At 35.2% G+C, this 20,162-nt stretch overlaps 1 protein-coding gene across 2 annotated transcripts in view; it reads right to left on the bottom strand.

Moving 5' to 3' along the window:
- Positions 1-1,995: 1,995 nt before the first annotated feature.
- LOC111147884 (DEAH-box helicase 36) overlaps positions 1,996-20,162 on the bottom strand; it is a 52,603-nt gene continuing 34,436 nt past the window's right edge. For both annotated transcript variants that reach the window (XM_022504151.1, XM_022504158.1), the window contains exons 18-25: positions 13,301-13,474; positions 13,076-13,162; positions 11,813-11,896; positions 8,916-9,015; positions 8,727-8,817; positions 6,654-6,774; positions 5,439-5,591; positions 1,996-5,037 (exon numbers count right to left, since the gene is read on the bottom strand). In XM_022504151.1, the coding sequence (XP_022359859.1) occupies positions 4,852-5,037; positions 5,439-5,591; positions 6,654-6,774; positions 8,727-8,817; positions 8,916-9,015; positions 11,813-11,896; positions 13,076-13,162; positions 13,301-13,474 (996 nt within the window). In that variant the 3' untranslated portion in view covers positions 1,996-4,851. The remainder of the gene's footprint in view (positions 5,038-5,438; positions 5,592-6,653; positions 6,775-8,726; positions 8,818-8,915; positions 9,016-11,812; positions 11,897-13,075; positions 13,163-13,300; positions 13,475-20,162) is intronic.

Raw genomic sequence — 20,162 nt, 5'->3', positions numbered from 1 at the left:
CATAGCATATGACACTTAAACTCTTATTTGCTACATAAAAGTATAATAGATAAAAATCAAGGAAAGTGTGGAAGATCTGAACAATTTAACTTAATAGGCATATTCAGGAAATTGCAACAATTTAAACATGTATGTTCAAGAACACACAATATTAAAACATTTGACCATTTCCTGGGTCATAAATTTTAAATTTATGATTTAAATGTGGTCAGATTTTAAAGGACTGAAATTACACAGATTTCTAGGACTATATTTAGGTTAGAAATCAGTAACAAAAATAACCACTTACTTGAAAGCTTAGACCTAAATGTAAAAATATAAAGCTATAGAACTCCTAGAAGGTAACACAAAATCTAGGTGACCTTGGGTTTGGTTATGACTTTTTTGACAACACCGAAAGCAATGTATATGAAAGAAAAAGAAAATGATAAATTGAACTTTGTTAAAATTAAAAAGAATGAAAAGATAATCCACAGAGCCAGGAGGAAATCTTGCAAAACAAATAAAGGTTGGCATCCAAAATATAAAAGGACTCAACTCTCAACGATTAGAGAACAATTTAGCTAGGGGCGTCTGGCTAGCTCAGTGGGTGGAGCATGAGATTCTTGGTCTTGGGGTTCTGGGTTTGAGCCCCAGGTTGGGTGTAACTCAATTAAAAAATGGGTTCTTTGAAAAGATGAATACAACTGATACACCTTTTAGCAAAACTAAATAAAAAGACTAATTACCAGTGTCAACAATGAAAGAGAGGTGGGGCGCCTCAGTGACTCAGTTGGTTAAGCGGCTGCCTCCGGGCTCAGGTCATGATCCCAGGGTCCTAGGATTGAGTCCAGCATCGGGCTCCCTGCTCAGCGGAAGAGCCTGCTTTTCTCTCTCCCTCTGCCTGCTGTTTCCCCTACTTATATGCTGTCTCTGTCAAATAAATTAAAAAAAAAAAAAAAAAAAAGAATGAAAGAGAGGCTATCATTAGATTCCTTAGACATTAAAAGGATAAGGAGATATTTAAGTAACTCGAGACTCCTAAATTCAACAACTTCGATAAAATGGGCCAATTCAAGGAAAACCACAAACTATCAAAGCTCTAAATAATTCCATAACTAATAGATTGAATTTGTCTAAAAACTTAGACAAAGGAATTAACAAGGAATTAACACCAATTCTATACACCTCATCTAGAACTTGAAGAGGACTAATAACTTCCCAACTCATTTTATGAGGCCAGAATTACCCCCACAAAAAGGAAACTATAGATTAGTTTATATCATTATAGAAATAAAAACAAATTAAAACCACAATGATCTATGAACTCACTGAAGGCCAATATTAAAAAACACCAAATTAACAACTAAAAGTATGAAGTCCTGGAAAGGATCTGAAACACACGGAAGCCCCCCTCTATTGCTGGCAGGAATGTAAAATAGCACACCCAGTGTGCTGGAAATCAGTTTGGCAGTCTCTTATAAAGTTAAACACACTTACCATGATATAATGATCTTAATTGTGGGTATCTTCCCAAAAGAAATGAAAAGCTTTATCTACACACAGACTCATATACACACATTCATAGCAGCTTTATTTAATAAAAAAAAAACTGAAAATAACTCAAAGGTCCATCAATTAGTCAATGAATAAACAAACTATGGTATAACCATACAAGGCAATACAACTAAATGATACAAAAGCAACTAATTACCAATACATGCAACAACATGAATACCTCAGAAGTGTTAAGTAAAAGAAAATAGAGACAAAAGACTAAATGTGATTTTCCATTTATTGGGAATTCTAGAAAAGGCAAAACAAGTGACAAAAAGCAGATCTATGGTTGCCAATGGGTAGAAGTAGAAGCAGGGGATTGGTTGCAAAGGGGAACAAGGGAAATTCAGGAGATGGGAATGTTCTAGATCAAGACTGTGATGGTAGCAATTACAGGACTTTATACATTTGACAAAATTCACTGAATTATACACTTAAATTGGCAAATTTTATTATATATAAAATAATACCTTGAAGCTTAAAAAAAGCATGGAAATACATCAAAATATAACAGTGGTTAGCATGCTTTTCTTTGTTCAATTCTCAAATATTCTACAATGAGGGTATATTGTTTAAAAACCAGAATAAAAAGGTCATTTAAAAATAATTAGCATATTATATGATTATACCACATGATCCTGACAATTACTTAAAAAATAGAAACTCAGCGAAGAGTGGAAAGAAATTTACAATTTACTTTGGGTAAGGGGGATACTAAAATTCCTTCTAAAGCTTTCCAATAATCTCTACCTTTGTTTCACAACTACATTAAGAACAGAAAATTACTTGTAATAGGTATAAATGTACCTAGAGCTTTTGCTCAGGTTAATGAATGAGGAAGCAATACATGTACTCACTTTTCAAAGACACTTTCTAAAAGATTATTCAGTGGCTTCTTTTTCCCTCTTAGTTTCTGCTTCAGGGATTTTTTTTAAGAGTTAGTCTAGGTATCACTAAGACTGGCGAGGCAAACGATTTTTCTTTTTAATGTCTTACTCCTTAAAACTGCTAAAAAACATAGTTCTTAGGCCTGGAATAAATTTTCCACTCAGTAATATACTACTCTGTAAACAAAAGAAACAACACAAATAGCACCTTCAATCAAGATTTCCATCCTGATCAGCTGTACAGGAGACAGAAATTGGGGGTGACAGTGACTGCTTTAACCTCTTTCAATAGCTCATCTACTTAAACAATCCTTCAGGAACAATTTCCTCATTCTTATGAAGATTAAATACTGGTTTGGGAACATGGAACAAATGAACTAATAATCCTCCCTCCTTTTTATTAACAGATTCTTTAAATGCTATCTTCCAAGACCAGTTTGGCCTACTGTGAATTTAAACTGGAGAGTAAAGGCAAGAAAACACAGACACAAACATAAACACCCTTACAAACAGACCCTAATGTTCATCTTAAGTTTAAGAACAAGACCACAATACCATATGACTCAATATAAGAATTCAGTTAAGAGATCACTTTTGGGAGACTAGCCGAAAGAATGGACTTAGGACACACAGTACATTCAAAACCTTTAGAAGGCAACAGGCTGATATCATACATTCACAGAAATGGGAGCAGTACCTGAACCAGTGGTGCTAAACACATCATCACAGCACTATCAATAAATCCCAAACATTGTTTGATACTCTTCCTTTGGTTTCTCTGCATTTATTGGAAGGCACAAGAAAATGTGTATTTTTAAGGATGCAGCAGATGTTCTTCCTACATTTCTTTTGCAGTATGTTCAGGACTACTACTCTTACACCTTTTGTCATACATGTGGGTCAAACTTAGATCACAAAAGAAATGAAAGAAACAGGACTCAGCAAACACTGATGCAAACTATGTATTTCAGTTAATATGCTTTCTGCCAAGTTATATGAAATACACTACCCGAAAGTGGCTAATAAAGGAGGATTTATTTTATCAAAATAAGTCCACGTGCAAGGCAGGTCTCAAATTGGATAATTTAGCAGCTCACCAGCATTATCATGGACTCTGGTGAATTACATCTCCCCACTGAACCAACGTCATTATCCTCTGCAATGCTAAAATGGCTACAGTAGTGCCAGATTCATACAAGACAATGTCCAAAGGAGAAAACTTCTCCTCCAAGTCTACTAGTGAAGAAAATCTTTCTCAGATGTCCCCTTGCAGATCTTGTCAGTTGCAACTGACAACACAGGTTCATACGCTGATGACTCATGTTACTTGTAAGAAGAGAAAGACCATATACGATTGGCTTAGAACAATCCGATCTACCCTTGGGGAAGAGTCCAATATCCCTGGGCACCAGGCTACACAGAGGGGAAACCCTTGAACAATCAAGCAAATGGGGAGGGCCAAATGGCTGTTGGGATAGCAACCAACAATATTTGTCAGTCCGCTGAAAACACTAGCCTATCACTCACTAGCCCTAAAAATCACACGAGCTTCCATTGTCTGAGAGGGTAAAACAGGACTGAGAACATGGAAATGAGTGTAACGTAACAGATTGTTAAAAAAGAATAAAATTCAGGGACAAATAAAAACTAAGATTTAGTGAGTACATTCTGTGTGTCAGAAACTAGGCTATGCTCTTTAAATGTATCAAGATATTTAATCCTCACAATTGTTACCTGTATTTTATAGATAAATAAAAAACAGAGAAGCCAATAAGTACCTTGCCCAAGGGAGCTGGTAAGTCACAGCTGAAGTCTGAACTTAAGTGACCAAGTCTAGATTCACTTTCTCAATTGCTACATTATGCTAATGTAAAAGGGGTACAAATATATTCCAAAAAGATTTAAAAAAACCAAGTAAGCCAAACAACAGAGATGTAGAAACCAAGCCAAAATTTAGCTGAGATTTATACACTGTACATTTTATTAAATACTGGGCTTTATTACAACAAATTAATTCTGAGAGAAGTTTCCTTTAAAAATGTGGTTGTGTTCAAATTCTTGACACTGCTTCTTGCCATTCTTTTTCCTGTTTCCATACTCAGTCACTACAGGCAGAAAGATTAACTTCTCATAACAGAACAAAGGAATTTCTCAAGTGGTACAACTCAATATATAGCAGAATAGTCCTCCCAAAGTGTGGCCATGACCACAACAGAATATATGATCAGAGAACATATTGCTTTTTATGGTACATTTATAATAGCTACAGATAACACTGTTAAATCATGCACATTACGTCTTTACTACCCACTAAAGGTTTCTACTTTACATATGGAAATTATTCATGTCCCATGGTTTGGCATCTAGCCAAAAATTAAACTATGATGGAAAATGGCTATCAAATTTTCAGACCACCACAGAAAAGTTGTCAGCTGTAATATCCATCCTGGAATCGTGGCGGTAAGTTTCTGGGACTTGCTTTTTCCTGTGTTTTGATCAAGTCTATGATAGCTGACAGGACAGCACAGTCTCTGGATTTAGTATCTTTCCAATCTACAGGATGAGGACTTTCGATCTTCTCTTGCAGAAGGATATCTAGCTCCTTTCTTAATTCCTAAGGTTGGAAAAATCACATATGTTCAACAAAGGCAGATAGACTATTAAACTATGTAATACATAAAAGTGACTTTAGCTGTTACAAGCAAATTTCATAAGCTATTATATAAAAAACAAATATTTAGTGAACTACTAACTAAAGTATGGTTATGAGTACCCAACTGAAGTACAGTAAAGTTAAAAAATTCAAACTTCAATCACTGAGCCATTTAGGATGGCTGATTCTTAAGTACCTGAAAAAACAATCTGGAGAAACTATGCATAAATTTCTCAACACTGTTTGCTCTGCTGAAATAGAGCAAGAAATGTTTAATATAACATACATAACAGTTGGTACAAAAACCAAAGACCACGTGCTAACTCCCATGTAGATTCAGATAATCATGTAAAGTCAGTCACCTTAACAAGATGGGCAATTCTTGCTGGAGACTGAAAGACAATCCATTCATCTACAGCAATAGTTTCCTGATCATTATCCTTCTGGATGGAAATATCACCTCCAAAGAATAAGAGACAGTATGGGGAAACTTCTGTACAGTCATATAAGTAAATCTGTAATAAGAATTAAAACAAATTAATATATTCACTAGTCTAAAAGGATTTCCACATTAATTCGCTACCACCAGTATTGATCTATTAATGTTTTCCTTCTAAATTAGGTATTATCCTGCTAGTGTCAACTACAGAAACTAATTTTAAAGATACACCATTTTAATTTATTTATTTTTAAAAAAGATTTTATTTATCTGGGAGAGATGGAGTGAGCAAAAGCAGGGGCAGTGGCAGAGGAAAAGGGAAAAGCAGACTCCTTGCTGAACAGAGATCCTGGGATCATGACCTTAAGCTGAAGGCAGACACCTAATCGACTGAGCCACCTAGGCGCACTGAAGATACACCCATTTTCAACTGGCCAGTCTTCATTAATTCAGAGAACACAGGAGTTTTTATATTTTTGTTTCGATTCAAACAATAGCACTATACTTTAAACAAAATATTTTCTGAGTGACAAAATGAAAGCACTAATGTATCTGAAATTATTATTTTTTTAAATTATTTATTTATTTATTTGACAGAGAGAGAGACACAGTGAGAGAGGGAACACAAGCAGGTGTGGGAGTGCGACAGGGAGAAGCAGGCTTCCTGCTGGGCAGAGCGCTCGATGTGGGGCTCAATCCTAGGACCCTGGGATCATGACCTGAGCTGAAGGCAGAGGCTTAACTGACTGAGCCACCCAGGTGCCCTGAAATTATTTTTATCTACACATAAGTAGAATTTCACTCAATGTTCTGACCAGTACTTATATCTATATTGGTATGTCCACAAAATTCTCTGTATGGTGTAAACTCCTGTATACCCTAAAATGCCAGTACTTCTTGAAAGCGGGCTCTGAAGGAAAACTACGTGAATCAATTAACTGTCCAAAGTAATTAAAATACAAAGATCCATCATGACAGATACGTTGCACATTAAAAGTATAGATTTGCTTAAAGAACTTGTAATTCATGTCAGAAAAAAATATTTCAGAATTTTATGTTTAACTGTGAAAAGTACATAAGAGTAAAAATACATCAAGACTGATGTTCAGCTCCATAATTATTTTAAATATTCACTTACACTACTTGTTCTCATCTTCAGATGATAGATAAGCCAGTTGTAGTGAAATTCTGTTTGCTCCACATTAACAGATTTAGGATGAATAGCAACTAGTCCATCAGTTTTTGTGTAAACTTTGACCCTTTAAAAAAGTTAAAATGTAGTTTGTCAACAAAAACAATAATAATAATTCTGGGAGATTCCAAACCAATCCCAGAATCCAAAAAGAAAAAAATCTGAGGCCAGATTATTTTTGTAATATAAATTTACAAATCTATATTTGAGAACAAAACAATTTATCTCAATTGGAAAGAGCTTTTAGTTAACATAATTCAGCAGGGACATGTTTGATAGTTTATCTTTAAATAGTCAACGGTAATTACTTGTATTAAATGACAGCATAAAAACTGGTAATCCTCCCTATTTGTTTTTAAGAGCATCAAGAATCACGGTCATGAATCATTATTCAGAATAAAATCAAATTATTTGTCCTCACCACAGTCTATTTAACCAATCCCACCCTAAAGCCCTACATCACTACAGCAGTGGGGGCTGGTGAACTCTTTGCACAGGAACACAGAGTTAATATTTTAGGCTCTGTGGGCGCTATGAGTTCTGTCACAGCCCCACAACTCTGCTGACGTAGCAGGAAAGGACATGGACAACATATAAACAAATAGGTGTGGCTGTGTTCCAGTAAGAGTTTATTTACAGAAAGGACATTTTGGCCAAGCATGCTGAAATTTGCTGAACCCTGGACTAGACCAAAATAGAGCACCGATACAAACAGAACTACATTTTTTCTGTAAATTCTTCCTCGGATGGCAGAGAGATACATATTATGTATTTCAGAGTCTCTCTGTGAAGCTTCCTGTAAAGTCAGGAAGAGATAGGAAAAGAAATCTGACGAAGTATTGGTATCGAAAAAGTACCTGGATCACTTAAAATGAGGATAATCCAGCCACAATGATTAAAACTCATGTAACCCATAATTTCGTATGTTCAATACGGTTTCTCAACCTCTGCATTTTTGACATAGTAGACTGAGTAATCTTTGTTGTGGGTGCTGTCCTGGATATTAAAGGTTTAATAGATCCCTGGCCTCTAATCCACTAGATGCTAATAGTACTGCCCCAGGTCTAACCACCACAAATGTCTCCAGACACAGCCAAATAAAATGTCTCTTGGCAAGCAGAGTCATCCCCACTGAGAAACACTGCCCTAAAACAACGTCTGCACATCGTCTACCTGAAATCTAGTACTCTGTCGTCTTTATAGTCACAGGGTATCTAAATTTTTTCATTTAATGTCAGAATTATTTTGTTACTACACAGTTTTATAAGCCTATGAGCTTAAATGTCATTATATTATTAAATAATCTCCTCACTAGTATGGACATCTATGTTCTTTACAATATAGCTTTTAAAACACACGTGGAATTACTTCCCTAGGACATGGTGCTCAAGTTAATACATTTACCTGTGAATCCACTGAGCCACTATTTTCATGTCTTGACAACTGACTCTAATCTAGTGTGCCTTCTAAAAGGGTGGTTACTAATTCACATACTACTAGTCATTTGAGACTTTTAGTTTCTCCATTTCCTCACTAGAATGAACTCATTTGGTACGCAGAAAATGTGCCTCACAATCTGCAATTACTACTGAAGCTGATTATTTGTAAATATATATATTTAAAAGTTATACCTTATTTTTCAAAAGAGATAGATCATCACAATTTTCATCAAAGAGGTAAATCACAAAATTATGTGTCTTAGAAGAAGAAAAGAAATCCTAAAAAAATCTTCTCTAAGTAATATCCATCCACCATTGATTTTTAATAACTGGCTTAGTTTCCTAATATTTACTCTAGTATTGTATTTTATTAACATGCTTTGTGAATAATAGCTGATGCCAGATATGTGCTGTGAGGGAAAGCGATGCACATGTCAAACGACTGCCTTCATTAAGTGAGCAAAAGGAAAGAAGAATATGGTCCAGATATAAATAAATTTACAATATAAACTCTGCATTAAGAGGATTTCAAAAGCTTAAGGAGAGAATTAAGTAATTCATAATAATCTTCAATGCTTACATTTTCCTTTTTTTACCCAAATTTAGTCGGATTTTAGCAACTTTGGGATATAAACCAGCACAGATGACAGCTTTAATTATCTTCTCATTATCTATTGGGAGTAGGAAGACAGAGGGGAAAAAAAAGTAAAATACAGATATAACAAACAATGGCAGCAAGCTGATTTTTACACTGTATTTTCTGCTTTACCTGAATTTATATTAGATTTTGGATCTTTAGGATTTCTACTGCTTACAAATCCCGCTCCAAGAAGATGCTCAGCAAACTGTCCTTTCATGTTATGCAGCATCTAGGGAGCAATGGTAACAAACAGAACTAGAATACCTTTCACAAGGGCTTACAGGAGCTGTAAAGTATGTACTCACTGATACTGTAAGTTTTCCATGCTTTATAAAACACTGGCAAAAATGTGATGTTTTTAGAGCAGAGGTTGCAAAAACCTGTTTTTGTTAATGAAGTTTTTTTTTTTTTTTTTTGGAACAGTCACGCTCCCTCATCTATTATCTATGGCCACTTTTACACTTACAAAGGCAGAAGTGAGAGACCATTTGGCCTGTAAGCCTAAAATGTCTAGTGTCTAATTTTTTTTTTACAGAAAAGGTTTGCCTGCTACAGGGAATAACCACTAACGTTTAAGTACTGCTCCATTTTGCAAAAAAGATTCACTAATTTAATTTTGAAAGTTATTCTCCATCCTATATTTTGAAAAAAAATTCAGAAAATTAAATAAAATAACCAACATCCACATTTCTACTACTGAGAATTAACTGCTGTTACATACTGGCAAGAAGACTTTAAGGTCTGGTTTTTTGTTTTGTTTTGAAGAATCATAATTTGAATACAAATGATGCATGGCTCACTATAAAGCACACAAGTAATACAGAAAAATACAAATGAAGAAATTTCCCTAAAGTCGGTACTGTCAAAGTAACCATTAACTTAGGTAAATAATACTGTAGACACTTATCCATGTATACTGACAGAAGAATTGGACAGAAAAGCTATACTACCAATGGGATAACAGTATAAAAACTGTTTTAACAAAAGTATTAAAATTAATTTTAGTTCAATTTTTTGGGGTTGCTGAGTAATTTTATTTCAATTTAAGAAGAAAGTTAAATAGAAATGTAAGCTGATGAATCCTAAATTTTCACAACCATGAGATAATGAAGGATCCCTACAAACTTAAAATAAGACATTATGATGGGGTGCCTGGGTGGCTCAGATTAAGCCTCTGCCTTCAGGTCAGGTCATGATCCCAGGGTCCTGGGATCGAGTCCCACATCAGGTTCTCTGCTTGGCAGGGAGTGTGCTTCTCCGTCTGCCTGCTGCTCTGCCTGCTTGTCTCCTCTCTCTCTCTCACTCTTGTCCTATCTCAAATAAATGAATAAAAGCCTTTAAAAAAAAATGAGATTTTATGAAACAAAGTTGGTCTTACTTAATTGTATGCCCCTTTTATGAACTGTGAGACTTAAGCTTCCCTAATTTTTCTTACACTGACTCTCTAGACCACCTCCTGGTTTTTTATTAACATTACTTTATATTGTTCAAGATAATAACCTTTATATTCTATTTTGTACCTATAATTCCAATACTGTTTTGCAACTGTTCTGTATGTAAACAATATCACTGCACATGACCCACTGACTTAGCATGTACTCTCCATTCCTGAGACTCTTTTTGATTTATCTCTTAATAGACAGCATTTTACTGTCAGTGAGTTTTTCAAGAACAGTTCATGGATGTAGTATTTCAAGTGCTTTCTTGACTACCTGTCCTGTCTTTATAGTTGAATTAATATGCTGACTGGATATAATATTCTTTACACTTAGATTCAGCATTGTTCATACCTGTAGTTCATGCTATTTTTTTTCTATTTCAGGGAAATGCTCTTGCACATATCTCTGAATAGATATTCATAATTACACTTGAATTTCCTATGGAGAGACATCTATTGTCTTCATGATGGATCAGTCCTGTCTTGTCTACAAGCTTTTTACTTACTGCTTTAAATTTTTCCTTTTGCAGCTAAACCTAAAAACTGATCATCCAGAGCCTTTCTTTAAAGGGACTTCCACTTTGTTCCTTGTGATTCTTTTGGTCATGATGTCTTCTTAGGTCTTATCTTTGTTTTACTGAATCCATATTCTTAAATTGTTCCTTACTATGAAGGAGTTGTAAGGTATGTCCCATCTTTTCCCCCTTTGATTGTTGTTAACTTTCAGAATTTTCTGATTCTTCATTTTGTTAATGTTTGAGCAGTTTTGATTAGATTTGCCAGACATGCTAGATTATTGATTCTTTTTCTTTTTTGTTTTTAAGATTTTGTTTATTTACTTGGGGGTGGGGGTCGGGGAGACAAGCCAGAAGAGAGGCAGAGAGAGAGGGAGAAGCAGTTCTTGGCTGAGCAGGGAAACTGATGTGGGGCTCGATCCCAGGAAACAGGAATCATGACCTGAGCCAAAGGCAGGCACTTAACCAACTGAGCCACCCAGGCATCCTTAGATTCTCGATTCTTTTATCCCCTTGTAGATTTGTTAAATATCCAGTACCAGGACTCATGCTACAGAGCTAGAATGTACGTGAATAAGGCAAAGTGAGGAATTCCTCTTCTTACACTTCTCCAATTCACTGTAGAGTCTTAAGTCTGATGTCTATTTGTCCTATTTACTATCTGCTGTTTCACAAATGCTTCCTGTCAAGTGTTTTCGTCTAACACGAAACAGTTAAACTACCCAAAAGTTAAGGTACAGATATTTAGTATGTTAAAAGAAAGACAGTATTTGATCTTTTTAAAATAGATTCTTTTCAGGCTGAATCATCAAAACAGCAATTAGAGGGTAGGGGCAGACCAGGAGCCAAGCTTTACCACATTTTCCTGCTATACTTTGGATCTGGTTCCTTTTCTTAGCTATTAGCTTTATACCTTGTTTTGTTGCAGCTGATTTATTTAATAAAGATTCCTTTATACTGTATAATAATTTAACTTCCTATGGCAAACTTACACAATTAACATTTTGCTATAGAAAACGGGTACATATATACTCTAACATATCTGGGAATCATTTCAAAATATTCATCATTACCTGCAATGTGTTTGAAGACAAAAAATATTCCCAGCAGTAGTCTTTTTCATATCTGAAACCACGTCGCCTAGCTTCTTCCCAGCCCTATGGGGCAAAGAAATAAAGAAAACTATATTGTTCCTCAAAGCAAAGATGCTTACTGGTTTGTTTTTATCTTGGTAATAATTTAATCTTCTGATATTTCATTTTCTTTGTTAAAAAATTCAAAGAATTTTGAAATTTATAAAAAAACAAAAAACCATGAGCTCCCCACGATTCTAGTTGAGTGATAGCCACCAATGAATTTCCAGACCTTTCTTCATATAAACAAGTCCTACAGTAATATACTGTGTATTTTATATAAAATGTCAACATATATAGTATGTAATAAAAAGAACACTCTGTTGGACAATTTTCTAAAGCTACTGTATATTTTTCACTTTGCAAATATAGATATGTTTTCTAGAGAAGGGAAGCTGGGGAAAAAGAAAAGTTATTACTATGATGAACTCAAAGGAAAAAATATATGAACTTTCCCATAACATAAAGTACAAAACTGGATCTAGTACTACAGTAAAAAGATGTCATCTCTAAAAAACAAAATTACATTTAAATTTTGCAAAGATGGGTGATAAATCTTTTCCTCAAATAAGCATGACTTTTGGGAAGAGAAACAGTCTCTCTAAATAATGTACATGATTATGATACTCTATCAAAATGTTAAATCCAAATACAGTTTATTAATAAACAGAATGAGACCATCTTTCATGAAAGTAACAAAAAGATACAAATGAACAGTATCAAATAACATCAAATAGATTTCTGAGATTAAACTGTTCACTTGTTCTCAAAACACAAATATAGACTTTTTTCCCAAGAGGGTAAATTTTTTTTTTTTTTTAATTTATTTATCTGACAGAGAGGGATCACAAGCAGGCAGAGAGGCAGAAGTAGGCTCCCTGCTGAGCAGAAAGCCCGATGCGGGGCTCGATCCCAGGATCCTGAGATCATGACCTGAGCTGAAGGCAGCGGCCCAACCCACTGAGCCACCCAGGCGCCCCCAACAGGGTAAATTTAATGAACTATCAGAAAACTGAAAAATCATGTTCAATTTTTTTGAATGTTCACCTAATTTTCAATACTTAGCAGTTTAATCCTGATACTTATAATAATACAGATTTTAAAAAGTGAGTATGTGCCTCTTCGATTAGCAGCTTTTCACTTGAATGAACTGTCACAATCTAGGACAAGTCATTTTTTTTCTTTTCTTTTCTTTTTTTTTACCTCAAATGCATTTACAACTGTCAGGTGGTCACTTTTAGTATCTTTTGCCAATTCTTTTCTTCTTGCATCTGCAATCTTTTCTTTGCCCTTCAGAAAGGAGGAAGAAAAAAAAATGAAGGCAACTATACAGAAAGGCATTCTAATAAAAAGTTATGAAAAATGATGTAAGCAACAACTATTCTGAGTCTATAAAAATGTCTAGCCTTTTATTTGTATCTTTCTTACCAATGGAATGACAAAGGGATCTTTGAAGCTGAGACTAGCAGCAATGGTAAGTACTGGATCTAAACAACAGAACAGAGCTCCAAAAAGAATCATCTTCCCGATGTGTGGCTCAACTGGTAATCGTGCTAAGTGGACTCCAAGGGGTGTCAATTCTTCTTGTTTATCCAAAGCGTTCTGTAAAGCAAGGATTTATGTTTAAAAGACATACTGTAAAGCATCACATTCAAAGCTATTTTAGTTTCTTTTAAAATAAACAAACAGCAGGACAGTCCTCACTCTCTTAGGCCCAAATGCCCTAATATTGTTCAATATTTTTTTCTTCATTGAAATATAAGTTCTGAGGTCAAAAAAGGTTAGAAACTCAGATTAAAAAAAAAAAAAAATCCACAACCCATTTTACTCTAAATGTTAGAAGACAAATTAGAGAAATGCCACATTAGCAAATCTTCAATAAAATAATCACCCACTAGACTTGTGGGAAAAAAACAAAAAAAGAGACAACTATTATATATTTGGAATATGTAACGCAGAGCCTTGATTCTAGTAAGTAGTTTAAGAGACATCAGAGAGGAAGGCAAGAAATAATGAGCATATCCAGAACACTGAAAAATGGGGGTGGACTACTGCTCTGATTACCTAGGTAATTTGGTCCAATCATCCCACTGAACATAGCTAGAAAAGCTGGTTGAAGACACTGAGGAGTTAAAAAAAGAAGTACAAGAATTATAAATCTAGAATTTGGGGAAAAAAGGAAGTTCAGGGAGGTGAGCCCAGCAATGGGGCTTCTTTTTCCTGGCAGAAGCAACATAAATCCTCTCTGGAGAAAGTTATCACCATCCCAAGCTTCGAATTTATATCTACAAAGAATTCTGTAAATACAGTATTCAATTAAAATAATTAGGTATACAAGAAAATATCAACAAAAAATAAGATAAAATTATAACATATGTGTTTCCCATTAGAAACAGACTTCTACTAAACATATATGGCAGAAATAACCTTAATCTTAAAAAATTTCTTTCAGAGAATACAAACACAAAAAATATATAATGCTCCCAAACTTGTTTTTTGTACCTGGCATAATCTTGGTACCAAACTTGACAGGGACATTTGGAGAAAGGAACACTACTGAATAATCTTATGCATGAGAAACCAAAGCAAAGTCAGATTTGTTTCAGGAATGAAAGCTGGTTTAACGTTTGAAAAATCAATGTAACCCAATACATCACAAATTAAGCAAGAAAAAGAAAATCATCTCATAATCTTATCAGAGGCAGAAAAGGGATTTGACAAAATCAATTATCCACGAAAGATAAAAATCTTTTAGTAAAGTAAGAATAGAAACTTCCTCAATTTGAGTTTACACACACACACAAAAAATCAATAAACATGCTCTAACAAATAGTTGACAGCTTTCCCTCTAAGAATAGGAACTTAAGAATGCACACTATCATACCACTTCTGCTCAACACTGTGCTAGGGATCCTAGATAACTGGAAAGGGATATATAAAACTGTATTTACAGGGGTGCCTGGGTGGCTTAGTCAGTTAAGCATCAACTATTAATCTCAGCTCAGATCTTAATCTCAGGGTCAAGAGTTTGGGCCCTGCGTTGGGCTCCATGCTGGGAATGGAGCCTACTTAAAAACAAACTGTACTTACAGATGTATCTGTATGTGCAAGAAGAAATCTACATATAATTACCAGAATAAGTGGGTTTTTGTGACTGAATACAAGATCAACATTCAAAAACCAATTTCAGGGGCACCTGCGTGGCTCAGCTGGTTAACCTTAATCAAGGCTCTGATTTCGGCCTAGGTCATGAGCTCAAGCCCCACACTGGGCTTGAGCTCATGGCCTTTCCCCCGTGTGTGCACGCATACTCTCTTTCAAATAAATAAGTAAATAAATCTTTAAGAACAAAACAAAAACCAGTTTCATTTCTGTATATCAGAGTCATAAGAAAATGAAAAATTTGTTATGGTAGAATCTAAAAATACTACTGAGAAATGAATCTTAAAAAACTCATAAAACCCCTACACAGAAAACACCAAAATACCAAGAGAGATTAAATACCTAAACAAATGGGATAAATCATGTTCCTATTTGGTAAGACTCAGTATTGTTAATTAAGGCAGCATGGCCTGGTTCAACAAACACATACGAGAGCACTAAAGCAGAACAGAGTCTACAAATCCACAGACACTCGATCAAAGATAAAAGCTATAGAACAAAGAGGAAAGGATGAATTTTTCCATAAACAGCATTTCGTCAAGTGATCCAGATTCTGTAAAAGTTTTGAATCCTACCTTACCAACACACACACAAATCAACTGCGGATGGATTAAATATTTAAATGTGGAAGACCAAACAATCAAGTTAACTCTATCTCTGGGATACAGGCTTACCACAGGACAAAAATTACTAACATAAAAAAAGACTGATATATGTGATACGTTACTACATTAAAATTAGAAATTTATTTATTGAAGCAGTATTAAAAAAGTAAAAAAGCAGAAACATGAGCACATGCAATACACAGCTGACAAAAGCTCAGATCAAGAGACACAAGTATAAAATGAATTCCTTACACCGTAACAGAAAAGCAGGCATCAATAGTTTCAGAAGAGGCTATCCAAATGGGCAACAAACCTACAAAAAGCTGTCGGCACCTTCATTGTGATAATGCAAATTAGGAAATGATAATGCAAACTAGAACTACCACAAATCAGAACTACTGCAAACCTATCCGCACCCTCAGAATACAAGATTCCCAAGGGCTGGTGCAACTTCAGAGCAATGAGAACTCTCACTATCACTGGCACTGGCAGAATGTAAAGTGGTTTGACAACTTTGGAAAACTGTTAGTTATCTACCCAAGTTGATACATATATTTATATATATATAAATACACACCTTGAGAGCCAGTGAATTCACTCCTAAGTATATGCCCATGAAAATACATAAATATGTGTACCAAGAAAGTGAATACTGAAGATTACTCACACCAGCATTATATGCAGTAGCCTCAAACTGGAAATAAGCAAAAGGTCTTTCAGTAGTCATACAATAAAATACAGTAAAGAACTGAAATTGAATTAATTTCAGTTAAAAGCAATTATGCAGATGGATTTCACAATATTAAGCTAAAGAATCCAGAACGCCCCCCTTCAAAAAAATCCCTTATATCCTGTATGAGTTCATGTAAAGTTCACAAAATAGACCAAATTAAACTAAGCTCTTCAAAGAAATGTACACTTATATGGTAAAGTGATTACCATTAAGGTCATGATAGAGGTTATCTTTGGGACTAAGGGAGAGTGGAGTGATTGGGAAAGGGTTAGCAGGGGGCCTTTTAGGATACTGGGAATTTCTTACTTCTTTAAAATGTAAGCTTCCCACCAGCAGAAAGAAGGAAATAAAGATCAGAACAGAAATAAATGATATAGAAACTAAAAAACCACAACAGAACAGATAATGAAACCAGGAGCTGGTTCTTTGAAAAAATTAGTAAAACGGATAAACCTCTAGCCAGGCTTATCAAAAAGAAAAAAGACCCAAATAAAATCACAAATGGGAGAAGAGAAGTAACAACCACTATTACAGAAATACAAACTATTGCAACAGGGTGTTATGAATTGGACAACCAGGAAAAAATGGTTAAATTCCTAGAAATACATCAACTATTACCAAAACTGAAACAGAAAGAAACAGAAAACTCAGACCAATAATCAGCAAAGAAACTGAATCAATAATAATAATAATAATAATAATAATAAAAAAATCTCCCAATAAACCACGGTCCAGGACCAGATGGTTTCACAGGCAAAGTCTACCAAACATTTAAAGAGTTGATACCTACCCTCAAACTATTCCAAGAAACAGAAAAGGAAGGAAAAATACCAAATTCATTCAGCATTACTCTGATACCAGAGCCAGATAAAGACTCCACTAAAAAAGAACTACAAGACAATATTCCTGGGAAACATGGATGCAAAAATTCTCAATTAAAATACTAGCAAACCAAATTCAACAATACTTTAAAAGAATCATTCACCATGATCAAGGAGGATGTACTCCTGGGTTGCCAGGGTGGTTCAATATTTGCAAATCAATCAACATGATACACCACATTAAAAAAAGAAAGAATATTAAAACCATATGATCGTTTCAACAGATACAGAAAAAATACTTGACAAAATACAACTGTTTATGACAAAAATCTTCAACAAAGTAGGGTTAGAGAGAACATACCTCAACATAATAAAGCCCATATACAAAAATTTCACAGCTAATATCCTAAAAGGGGAAAAACAGAGCTTTTTCTCTACCTTCAGGAACCAATCAGGGATGTCCTCTCTCACCACCTAGCCTCAGCCATCGGACAATAACAAGAAATAAAAGGCATCCAGGGGTGGCTGGGTGGCTCAGAGGGTTAAAGCCTCTGACTTCAGCTCGGGTCATGATCCCAGGGTCCTGGGATCGAGCCCCACATTGGGCTCTCTGCTCTGCGGGGAGCCTGCTTCCTCCTCTCTCTCTCTCTCTGCCTGCCTCGCTGCCTACTTGTGATCTCGGTCTGTCAAATAAATAAATAAAATCTTTAAAAAAAAAGCATCCAAATTGGCAAGGAAGAAGCCAAACTTTCACTCTTTGCAGATGACATGATACTCTATACAGAAAACCCAAGACTCTAAAAAAAAAACCTGCTAAAACTGATAAATAAATTCAGTAAGGGTGCAGGATACAAAATTAATATATAGAAGTCTGTTGCATTTCTATACACAAATAATGAAGCAGCGGAAAGAGAAATTAAGGAATCAATCACGTTTACAACTCTATCAAATCTAGGAATAAATCTAACGAAAGAGGCAAAAGATCTGTACTCTGAAAACTATGAAACACTGATGGAAGAAATTGAAGAGGATGCAAAGAAATGGAAAAGCATTCCATTCTCATGGATTAGAAGAATACTGTTTATAACTACCCAAGGCAATCTACACCTTTAATGCAATCCCTATCAAAATACCACCAGCATTTTTCAAGAGCTAGAACAACCAACCCTAAAATCTGTAGGGAACCACAAAAGACCCAAAGCAATCTTGAAAAAGAAAAGCAGAGCTGGAGGCATCACAATTCCAGACTTCAAGCTATGAAACAAAGCTGTGGTGATCAAGACAGCATGGTACTGGCATAAAAATAGGCACACTGATCAGTGGAACAGAATAGAGAATCCAAAAATGAACTGACAACTGTATGGTCAACTAATCTTCAACAAAGCAGGAAAGACCATCCAATAGGAAAAAGATGGTCTCTTCAACAAACTGTACTGGGAAAATTGTGCAGCAACATGCAAAAGAATTAAATTGGACCACTTTCTTACACCATCCACAAAGATAAATTCAAAAGAGATTAAAGACCTAAATGTGAGACAGGAAATCATAAAAATCCCAGAAGAGAACACAGGTAGTAACCCCTTGGACATCGGCCACAGCAGTTTTTTACAAAATATGCTTCTTGAGGGAAACAAAAGCAAAAATAAACTATGCAGCCATCAAAAAACCTGATATCTTGCCATTTGCAATGACATGGATGGAACTAGAGGGTATTATGCTAAGGAAAATAAGTTAATCGGAGAAAGACAATTATCAAATACTCTCACTGACATGAGGAATTTGAGAAACAAGAGAGAGGATCATAGGGGAAGGGAGGGAAAAATGAAACAAGATGAAACAAGAGAGGGAGACAAACTGTAAAAGACTCAATTTCAAGAAACAAACTGAGGGTTGATGGTGGGAAGAGGGGTGGGAAGGATCGGGTGGCTGGGTGATGGACACCGGGGAGGGTATGTGCTATGGTGAGTGCTGTGAAATGTGTAAGCCTGAGGATTCACAGACCTGTACCCCTGAAAAAATTAATACATTATATGTCAATAAAACGAACAAATAGAACTACTGGAACTTAATAAAAATAAAAAGCTTCTACAAAGCAAGGAAAACAATCAACAAAACTAAAAGGCAACCTTTGGAGTGGGAGAAGATATTTGCAAATTACATATCTGATAAAGGGTTAGTATCCAAAATACATAAAGAACTTATGAAACTCAACACCCAAAAAACAAATAATTCAATTAAAAAATGGACAGAACACATGAATAGACATTTTCTCCCAAGAAGACATCTAGATGGCCAAGAAACACATGCAAAGATGCTCAATATCACTCATCATCAGGCAAATAAATACAAATCAAAACTACAATGATCTATCACTTTACACCTGTCAGAATGGTTAAAATCAATAACGCAAGAAACAAAAGGTGCTGATGAGGATATGGAGAAGGGAGAACCATCATGCACTGCTGGTGGGAATGCAAAATGGTGCAGCCACTCTGGAAAACAGTATGGAGTTTCCTCAAGAAGTTAAAAACAGGACTACCCTATGATCCAGCCACTACACTACTACTTACTTACCCAAAGAATACAAAAATACTAATTCAAAGGGATAGGATACATGCACCACCCCCAATATTTGTAGCACTATCTAAAATAGCCGAATTACAAAAGCAGCTCAAGTGTCCACTGATTGATAAATGAAGAAGATATGGTACATATATATTGAATGGAATATTACTCAGCCATAAAAAAAGAACGAAATCTTGTCATTTGCAATGACATGGATGGAGCCAGAGTATTGTGCTAAGTGAAATAAGTCAGACAGAGAAAGACAAGTATCATATGATTTCACTCATATGTGGAATTTAAGAAACAGACCAAAGGGCATACAGAAAGTAAGAGAGGCAAACCAAGAAACAGACTCTTAACTATAGAGAACAGATGGTTACTGAATTGGGGCGGTGGGTGGGAGG

Source organism: Enhydra lutris, unplaced genomic scaffold (assembly GCF_002288905.1).
Source record: "Enhydra lutris kenyoni isolate GAN:26980312 unplaced genomic scaffold, ASM228890v2 scaffoldscaffold2, whole genome shotgun sequence".
Lineage (NCBI taxonomy): Eukaryota > Metazoa > Chordata > Mammalia > Carnivora > Mustelidae > Enhydra > Enhydra lutris.
The sequence above is the reverse complement of the archived record's forward strand: the minus strand, read 5'-3'. Positions and strand labels throughout refer to the sequence as shown.